Source organism: Electrona antarctica (genome assembly GCF_951216825.1).
Source record: "Electrona antarctica genome assembly, chromosome: 21".
NCBI lineage: Eukaryota > Metazoa > Chordata > Actinopteri > Myctophiformes > Myctophidae > Electrona > Electrona antarctica.
The window spans coordinates 19,438,550-19,449,258 of record NC_136802.1 but is presented as its reverse complement, the minus strand read 5'-3'; the positions used below and the strand labels follow the sequence as shown (position 1 = coordinate 19,449,258).

The following is a 10,709-nucleotide window of genomic DNA, read 5'->3' as shown; positions in this document are numbered from 1 at the left end:
TTCCACTACATCCTGGGTCCAAAAATGTTACTTTTACTCCTATTATTATTATTAAGTACATTTGTATGCCAATACTTCCGGACTTTGACCTGTAACAGAGTATTTCTACATTCACAGTATTGATACTTTTACTTAAGTAAAACGTGTAAGTATTTTTTTCCCCCACCACTGCACTTTTGGACATAATGAGGTTTCCACCTGACAGACAGCACCTTCGTTGTTCTCAAACAAAACGTTAAGACGAGACGATCCCATGCTATTACACACCTAACATTAGGCCTCTGTGCGTGTGTGTGTGCGTGCGTGTGTGTGTGTGTGTGTGCATGCTGCTGGTCAGGTTAATAGATGGGGAGACGCTGGAGCTCTAATCCTGCTCATTTATATTCACACGGTGTAGCAGTGAGCTGCTGCTGCTATTGTTTGAGTGCTGGACTCTGGTGTGTGTGTGTGTGTGTGTGTGTGTGTGTGTGTGTGTGTGTGTGTGTGTGTGTGTGTGTGTGTGTGTGTGTGCGCGCGCATGCGTTCGTGTTTCAGTATCTCTACAGTATGTGTTTGTGTGTATTTATCTCTGTGCGTATGTGTGTACAAGTGTTTCTGATTGTGCATTCTGTGTCTGTCTTGTGTGTGTGCGTGCGTGCATGTGTGTGTGTTGCCCATATGGGCAACAGAGTGTGCAGACAGCTGGCCCAGAGTATTTGGATGACCCCAGCAACCCTGATACTCTCTCTATCTCTCTCTCGCTCTCCATTTCACCCTCCCTCCTATCCTCCCTACTCATCTATTTCACTGTAAACATCAGTCAGTCAGTCAGTCTCCCTCTCTCTCTCCTTCTCTCTCCCCTTCTCTCTCCCCCTCTCTCTCCCCCTGGGGCGGCAGTGGCTCAGGGGTAGAGTGACCGGATGGGAACCGCAAGGTTCCCATTTCGAACGCGGGCTCCCCCAGAGTTAGTGTCGAAGTGTCCCTGAGCAAGACTCTGAACCCCTAATTGCTCCCGGTGTGCAGGTTGGTGCCTTGCATGGTTTCCTCCACCATCGGTGTGTGAATGTGTGTGTGAATGGGTGAATATAATAATGCACAATCTATGTAAAGCGCCTTGGATAAAGGCGCTATATAAATGCACCATTTACCCCATCTCCCTCTCTCTCTCTCCCCCCCTCCCTCTCCCTCTCTCTCCCTCCCCCTCCCCCTCTCTCTCCCTCTCTGCCCCTCCCCTCCCCTCTCCCTGCCCCTCCCCTCTCTCCCCCTCTCCCTCCCTCTCGCTCTCCCTCCCCCTCTCTCTGGACCTTGGCAGAAACAGGGAGAAGCAGGAAGATAAACAAACACCAAAATAAACTGCAGCATTATTTACAGCGCCTCCATGGACGTGTACTGTCCATAGTACACGCCTCACGTTTGCAATACCCAAGTATAAGTTAAACAAATTGTCCTCACAATGTCTATTCTACACTACACTTGTGGGGACTCACAAATATAGTAATACAAGTATGCACACGCACGCACACACAAACACACACACTGACACGTAACACAGAAATTCTGCAGGCATGTGAGCCCATTTAACATTATGTTAACACACCGTCACACACACACATGCACGCACGCACGCACGCACGCACGCACGCACGCACGCACGCACGCACGCACGCTGCTCCTGGTCTTCAGCCTGGACATTCTTAGTGGATGACAGTTTGCTGTGAGGCTGCAGGGCTCCCACAAATGTCAACAACACACACTGTACACTTTGACCTTTCTCCATGAGTGCAGTGTGCACTGCCAGACACAAGGCTTTGGTCTTTATGCTCACACTCTCACTGTCTGTGTGTGCGCGCGTGCGTGCGTGCGTGCGTGCGTGTGTGGACCACCCTATCACTTCTTCCGAGCACCTACTGTACTAGGAAGCCAGGCTGCTTGTGTTTGTTTGTTCTGTTGTCAAAAGTGGGAAAAGAACTGCTGCTCATTTGTTATTCAGCGGAAGCAGAACTGTTGTTCTGTTTCCTCTCTCGGCTTGACTCAGCAGAGTTGAATAGGCCACTGTGTGGTTCTCAAAGTGGGGGTCAGGTGTGTGAACTTGACTCAGCAGAGTTGAATAGGCCACTGTGTGGTTCTCAAAGTGGGGGTCAGGTGTGTGAACTTGACTCAGCAGAGTTGAATAGGCCACTGTGTGGTTCTCAAAGTGGGGGTCAGGTGTGTGAACTTGACTCAGCAGAGTTGAATAGGCCACTGTGTGGTTCTCAAAGTGGGGGTCAGGTGTGTGAACTTGACTCAGCAAGGTTGAATAGGCCACTGTGTGGTTCTCAAAGTGGGGGTCAGGTGTGTGAACTTGACTCAGCAGAGTTGAATAGGCCACTGTGTGGTTCTCACAGTGAGGGTCAGGTGTGTGAACTTGACTCAGCAGAGTTGAATAGGCCACTGTGTGGTTCTCAAAGTGAGGGTCAGGTGTGTGAACTTGACTCAGCAGAGTTGAATAGGCCACTGTGTGGTTCTCACAGTGAGGGTCAGGTGTGTGAACTTGACTCAGCAGAGTTGAATAGGCCACTGTGTGGTTCTCACAGTGAGGGTCAGGTGTGTGAACTTGACTCAGCAGAGTTGAATAGGCCACTGTGTGGTTCTCAAAGTGAGGGTCAGGTGTGTGAACTTGACTCAGCAGAGTTGAATAGGCCACTGTGTGGTTCTCACAGTGAGGGTCAGGTGTGTGAACTTGACTCAGCAGAGTTGAATAGGCCACTGTGGTTCTCAAAATGGGGGTCAGGTGTGTGTGAGTTATGGGGGTCCTTGAAATTAACTCACTCTGTCCAAACGCCCTTCGCACCGAGTTCGCCTTTTGACGCCTATTTTTAATATCAATTGATTACGGTTCACAACTGTGTTCTGTACACGCTCATAACACAAACACATCCGCTGGCTTATGCTGTCTATGGGGACGCAGGTTTAAGAATCGGAATATCTCGGAATCTTCTTTTAGGCTCAAAACAAGCTTGATTTGCGGCTCATTTCTCTAAACGATATTATCTTTTAGATGAATTAAATAACAATCGCGGGACCCGTTACATAGCGATAATTCACTTCCTGGGTCTCGGTTTCCGAGTGAAACGGCTTTCAAACTAAGAGCTTCGCCGTATGAAATGACTGGGCGGCTTTTCGGACACCAGGTGGGCGTGTCGGCGGTAAATGGTTTGGGAAGCACTGGTTTAGTAACATTATTTCAATACCACAATGGAGTGTGAGTGTGTGCACGTGTGTGCACGTGTGTGCACGTGTGTGTGTGTGCGCGTGCGTGCGTGCATGCCAGGGCTATTGTTGAAGCAACTGACGAATGGCTGTTCTTTGTTTCTTCATCCACTTCCCCGATGGCAGACAGTACATTTTTCTATAGCAGGCAGTTAGAGATACGTCACAGTGTGTTGATTTATCTCCTCTAGGTACAATGAAAAGCACCAGCGTCCCGGGAGCCAAAATGCATCCCTGTGCTTCCTTCCAATTTGTGCCTGTTAACTACTAGGTAGCAGCGTTGTCCAGACTCCATACACAATGCAAAATACTAAACACACGGAGGCTGGCTGAAACCTTCACTAAAACATGCTGGCACAACGCTCCACACACATCCCAGACTCTTCTCTCTTCTGGCTCCAAAACTATGGAATGAACTGGTTCTTGAGTCCCCCTGTACACAAAATATTGTGTGAAAATAGCTGATCTACAAGCTCACAACGCGTGGCAAAGCGTCTCTATCCCTAACCCCGGGTCTCACCTTGAGAGCCTGCAGCCTGGCCTGCTCCTCCTCCAGAGCCTGCTGTTTCTCCTTCTCGTCCATGCGACTGAAGGACATCCCCGTGGAGGACAGGGTCGACACGGCACTGGACAGAGTGGACGCTCTGCAAGACGGAACACACACAGGAGACAAGAGGACAAAAGAGTTAGAAGTGTAGTACAAGACATGTATTCCCTTATACTGTTAGCAGTGGTTCTCAAAGGCCCCTTTTTTCCCACCAAAAGAACATTGGTTCTAAGAACTGGTTCCAGCATAACTTCCGGGTATGATGATGATGTCACGCGCATACCCTCTTATTGCAGTGGTTCTCAAAGTGGGGTCCTTGAGGCGGTTCCAGGGGGTCCCCAGCCAAATGATTGACAGCTTGCGGACCCCCATTTGAAAATATATGCCAAGGGCCCCCATAAGAGTAGATTTTTACAGCTCTAGCAGTGATTCTCAACCATTTTAATGTCAAGGACCCCCAGTTTGATATGCATATTAGTCTACAGAGCTCCATTTAATGGACCCCTCTGTGACCCCAATTTAAATAGTAAAATCACTGTTAATTTAACTCTGAGAGTGTACAAATGGAACCAAATGGACCCGTTATCATTTAGCTGGGGAGCCCTGGAACTCCCTCAAGGACCCCTGGGGGTCCCCGGACCCCACTTTGGGAACCACTGGTTTACAGAACGCTATTATCGTTCCTCAGTGTTGGACGACACTCACATAATGAGCGTAGTAATCGTGCTTGGCGTGAAAAACGGCCCCTAATAGTCTGCTTCCTTCTCTCATTGAGTGCCCCTGCTTGTTCCTCTCCTGCTTAATAGCTTTGTTATTGTACAACTAAGTACATGTACTTAAGTACTGTACTTAAGTACAATTTTGAGGTATTTCACTTTACTTGAGTATTTCTAATTTTCAACCAGCACCCTATATGTTTATTTATTTTATTTACATTTGATATTAAAAAAAAGAATGGGCAATATACGTATTATCAACATGATTTTGTAAAAAACGGTTAGGAAGAAATTCCCCTTTAAGTTGTAAATTGTAGGACTATGTGCAGTCAAAACTATCACCCAACCCCGCCCCCCTCCCAATTGTGTTCGTATAGACAGATGATGCTCGGCAAAGCCGCCAACACACCGCTGACGGTGGATTCGAACCCACAACCTCTGCGAGGTGCCGGTGGGTCAGGCACTTAATCAAAACTGCGCCCGCGCCTCGCTGTCTGTAGTTTCTCACATAAGCCAGCCAGCCAGCCAGCACCGATCCACGGCACACGTTATGTAGGGCAGTCTGACAGAGTCTGACCTACAGTCAAAGACGATGCAAGTGTTAGTTACACTCTGGAGGTGGGTGTGTGCGTGTGTGTGTGTGTGTGGGGGGGGGGGGGGGGGGTGGACCTGGGAGGGTCCGTTTACACACACCGTCAGAGCGCTAACTAACACTCGGGACTGGAAGTGTGTGGTAGTTTACGGTGCGTGTATACCTGGTGTCTGCACTCAGCTCCTTGGTTTTCTTCCCCTCCAGGGAGGCCAGGTGCTGCTCCAGAGCTTCCAGGAGACTGCTGGGGGCCTGGTGGGGGGAGAGAGACAGAGGGAGGGGGGAGAGAGACAAGGACACAGACACACACACACACACACACACAGAGAGAGCGAGAGAGAGAGAGAGAGAGAGAGAGAGAGAGAGAGACAGAGAGACAGAGCGAGGGGGGGGTAAGTATATGTTCACCTTTGTACGCTAGTCTTTGTCTTTTATGCACTCAGACAGTTCCACAATGACACACACGCACACACACTCCAAGGCTTTCAGGTAAAATACAAAGACACGTGCACACACAAAAAAGGCGCTTTTGAACGTAACACGTACTGTATGCACGCTCGCTCAGACAGACAGACACAGACAGACACACAGAAAGACATACAGAAAGACACACACACACACACACACACACACACACACACACACACACACACACACACACACACACACACACACACACACACACACACACACACACACACACACACACACACACACAGAGTGCAGTGCATTGCACGGTACACACGGGTATGTTAGTCAGCCTCAGAGGTGGGTAACAGAGTGCATCGGGTGCCAAGAATAGCCCTGGCAACACATGCAGCAAACATTCACACCGCTGGTTGTTAGAGAGAGCAATCTGACGACACCGAGAACAAAGGAGGGAGTCAGAAAAACCAGGAGGAGAGAGGAGACGAGGCTGGGCCGGGGCATGCACACACTCTGAAGGCTTTCAATGGATGTATCTCCTATTTTCTTTCCTTTTCAATCCCTTCTTTTTATTTTCTCTGTCCTTTTTCTCCTGTACTGTACACAGTTATGTCTGACTGTGTGCGTTATGCGAGGTCTTGATGTCCTTGTAATGCGGCGAGAACTAAGCGAGTGCATTTCGTCAAAGCCATCGTCACAACAATGTCATCATCACCATCATCATAAACTCCTGTCATATACTGCTGAATAAAACCAATCCCTGTGCACTTATCAATCTACGTTTGCTTTTTTTACAGCTCGGTTTGCGCTGCTCTCTATTTGTCCTTCACTTGTTTGTCCGCTCCGTTTTGATCTTCATATTTCGGTGTATTAACCCAGTGGTGGGTAACTTTGACGATGGAGAGGGCCACTATATTTCCACACTCACTCCAGAGGACCACACTGCATATTAATGTCAAAAATAGCCGATCTACAATTTTCAGATCAGCAATTTTTGCTGCCGCCAGTTGCCCATGTATGTATTAAACCACGTGAAGCCGTGAACACTATAGAGTCCCTAGACTCTGTCATAGTAGTAGGCACACATTTTGTAAAATAGCTACAAGTTCATGATGCGTCGTAAACTTGTGCTTAAAGTAAACATCCCCAGTCCTGTCATACAGTATTAAAAAAAAGTCAAGCTACAGGCCCTTGTCTGAATGGAAAGGGATGTTTACACTGACTGTGGTTATGATGGCTTGGCCACCCCGTGCATGTGTGCGGCGTGACAAGAAGAGACAAATCAATAGCCGTGTTATCACCATTTTCCACCCAGACAAAAAACAAAGCAAGTTAAGGGCTTTCACGTTGTGTATACTACGGGTGGGGGGGGGTGGCAGGCAGGGGAGTGTAGGAGGGGCTTGTCTTCCGTCGCCACGGGCAACCAGTCTGCAAACATTCCGTAACAGGCGTTTCTATTCTGATCCCACTCTTGGCTCTCCGGTCACTCAGCCTTCTTTACCGACGTTGTGTTGTCGGTAGGTCGTCGTCAAGGAAACGTTTGGGTATAGTCAGTGGTGGAAAGTAACTAAGTACATTTGCTGTATGTAACTTCATAATTTTCTGTGTCGCAGAAAAGGAGCGAAAATAGGAGATGTACGACACACGTTTTGAGCTTGTACATCTCCTATTTTCGCTCCTGTACTTTCACCCATTTTCTGCGACACTCTTGTATGATAAAGTTGGCTTTTCTACAAGCTTGCGGCGTGTCACTTCTATTTAAAACCATCACACCTGTTTGACGTGAGGGGCGCTCTTACCATCGTACATCATCCATTCATTGTCAATGGGAATGTAATGCTTGTGTAAGACGAAAATCTACACTATAGCTGAATATAGGAGGGGCTAGCGCCCCTCAAAACATATAATAATCTATCTATAAATGCACCAATTCTGTGTCTACATGTAATCCACGTAACTCGAGAACCGTTAGCCCCACGACTTCAAATTCGACACACACGTTCCACACCCCCACAGGGAGTGCAGTGCCCGGTGTCGAGTCCGTCGGATAGCCGGTTGTCCAGAACCAGCACAAAAGCCTTTGCCCGGGCTCTGGACCCGATCACCCCTATATCTCCATATATAGAGCTGGCCTGCTCTGACATCAATGATTGTTCTGACATAACAATGTGTTCTGGCACCTGCGAGTAAGGCCAGTGCCCAATGGGCACCGCTCTAGTAATAATAATACAAATAAATAAAATTAAACATAATAAAAGGAACAGTTTTGGAAATACATGCTTTCCACCTGACAGCAACGTAATTTGTCATTATATATGTTGTGCAAGTGTCGCATTCTGTGTTAGGCTAATCTGCAAGATTACACAGACAACAAACTTTCTCTCTCAACACACACACATACTACCACACACACACACACACACACACACACACACACACACACACTTAGAGCCACATACACACACACACACACGCACACACACAAATGCATGTTTCTAAGTTGTTGTCTAGTCTAGACCATGGTGATTTTACAGATGGCTTCCTTCAACCATGGAGAAAATGCTTCGTTTCTCATGTGTGTGTGTGTGTGTGTGTGTGTGTGTGTGTGTGTGTGTGTGTGTGTGTGTGTGTGTGTGTGTGTGTGTGTGTGTGTGTGTGTGTGTGTGTGTACGTGTGAGTGAGAGAACGTTTGACTCAGTGTTTTTCAGCTGTGGCCGAGCAGAGAGAAGAGGAAATGTTTTCAACAAGAAAAAATGGCAACGTCATGTCTTTCTCCCTCTCTCTCCGTCCACAGGAATGTGAGAACACTCTTTCAGTAACACACACACACACACACACACACACACACACACACACACACACACACACACACACACACACACACACACACACACACACACACACACACACACACACACACACACACACACACACACACACACACACACACACACACACACACACACACACACACGATGCATTTTCATAAAGACTTGCAGACATGTACGCTGTTATAAATTGTGCATTCTAGAGCGAACCGCACACAAGAGCATACATGTGCACACGCCGCACAAAACACAGGCTTGCACATACACACGCACACTTTCTTTTTGAAGTATGCATGGCAAAACGCGCGCACACACACACACACACACACACACCCACACACACACACACACACCCACACACACACACACACACACACACACACACACACACACCACAGTACTGTATAAAGGCATGCACGCGCTTTCTAAAGTAGGCAGAGGCACGCCAAACCATGCACACACACACACACACACACATACAGCTGAGCCAACATAGTAATTGCATTTGGGTGTGTTTTTTGGGTGGAGGTTTTCTTGTCAGACTGCAGCCTACTACAGTACGTTTTATGAGAGACTGCTTGAGCGTGTCAGACGAATTGATAATCTTTTAACTGTCCCCGTGGATCAGAATAGACACGTGGGAAAGCCTTGTTCCCACTGTGTGAGTCAATGTTAGCTCAGACCCATGCACAGACACAAAGCAGGGAGACCACACAGCACACCATGCAACACTCACACTCAAAAGCACTTCTCCCTTTTTACACACACACACACACACACACACACACACACACACACACACGCGCGCGCGCGCGCGCGCGCGCGCGCTTCGATTGCAGCTCATTCACAGACAGAAATAATTGACTCGCACACAGCAACTCTCCAACACATTTTCACACTCAAGATTTGCAAAAGGCTCGCACCCACCATCCCACCCACAGTCACAGTCTCACACCACACACAGTCACACACCACACAGTCACACACAGTGAGCTTGTACATTTTTGAACAGTCAAAGCATAAAATATGGATGAAGTGGTAAAAACGCTTGTAAAAGTGATCTTTAAAATAACATAATCAGGTAAACAGCAAGCCTATAGCATCTATCTCAATAACATGCTATCGAAACATTCTTAGCATTTGTGGACAAGCAAACTGTATGTGGACAGTGTGACAAAACTAAAAACGGACACCCTGTGTCAGCTGATCTAAACGTGCGTGCAAAGGGCTTTAAGAGCTGAAGGTAAGGGGAGGCCATGCCCTTGGTTGCCTTGTAGGGCAGTGGTTCTGGTTCTCAAAGTGAGGTCCAGGGACCCTCGGGGATCCTCCACAGGGGTTCCAAATGGACCCTCGCTGGTCTGTAACTCTGAGACCCTTTTTCCACCAGGGTTGAACCGGTTCGGGTCTTTTTTCCCAGCCTAACATTGAACCAGTTCAGAGTGTTTCCACTGAAAATTAAATTGGTTCAGAATCGTAAAAGTTGGTTTCGGAACTGGAACCAAAAAATGGCCACCGGTTCCGTGAAAGCACCACGGTTCCAATCTAGAACGGAACCAGTTCTTAGAACCAAAGTTTTGTTGGTGGAATAGGGGCCTCAGAGTGTACAAATGGAAACCAAATGGACCCGTCATGGACAGGTCCATTTGGTTCCACTTGGGATGCGGACAGCGACTGGAGGACAGCGAAGAGAGCCAAAATAAGTGATGTGAGACGAAACAAGCGACGTCTCAAGGAGGTGGTGGTAGTGGTGCCACAGGTAGAATGTAAGAGCCCTGTGGTGGTGCTGCATCACAGAGCCCTGTGGTGGTGCTGCATCACAGAGCCCTGTGGTGGTGCTGCATCACAGAGCCCTGTGGTGGTGCTGCATCACAGAGCCCTGTGGTGGTGCTGCATCACAGAGCCCTGTGGTGGTGCTGCATCACAGAGCCCTGTGGTGCTGGTGGTGGTGGTAGAATGTAATGTAAATGATGCAGTCACAGAGCCCTGTGGTGGTGCTGCATCACAGAGCCCTGTGGTGCTGGTGGTGGTGGTAGAATGTAATGTAAATGATGCAGTCACAGAGCCCTGTGGTGGTGCTGCATCACAGAGCCCTGTGGTGGTGCTGCATCACAGAGCCCTGTGAGGATTCGTTCTCTTCATGTGGCGGCTGAGGACGAAGAGACGAGCTCGTCTCATATTCATGAGGATTCGTGGCCTTTCCCTCGTCATGCCCAGTTGTTAAAAGCAAGGTCGTGTGAGGTCACGGTGCCAGGGCAAACACATCATGTTGATTCAACGTCACGTCCAGGCAGCCGTGACAAAGGTCGTCACACACACACACACACACACACACACACACACACACACACACACACACACACACACACACACACACA

General features: G+C 48.3%; 1 protein-coding gene across 8 annotated transcripts in view; it reads right to left on the bottom strand.

The window, feature by feature from the left end:
- LOC306913598 (phosphatidylinositol-binding clathrin assembly protein) overlaps positions 1–10,709 on the bottom strand; it is a 155,533-nt gene that overhangs the window by 54,338 nt on the left and 90,486 nt on the right. For all 8 annotated transcript variants that reach the window (XM_079490360.1, XM_079490359.1, XM_079490363.1 and 5 more), the window contains 2 exons: positions 5,247–5,332; positions 3,749–3,872 (listed from right to left, as the gene is read on the bottom strand). In XM_079490360.1, the coding sequence (XP_079346486.1) occupies positions 3,749–3,872; positions 5,247–5,332 (210 nt within the window). The remainder of the gene's footprint in view (positions 1–3,748; positions 3,873–5,246; positions 5,333–10,709) is intronic.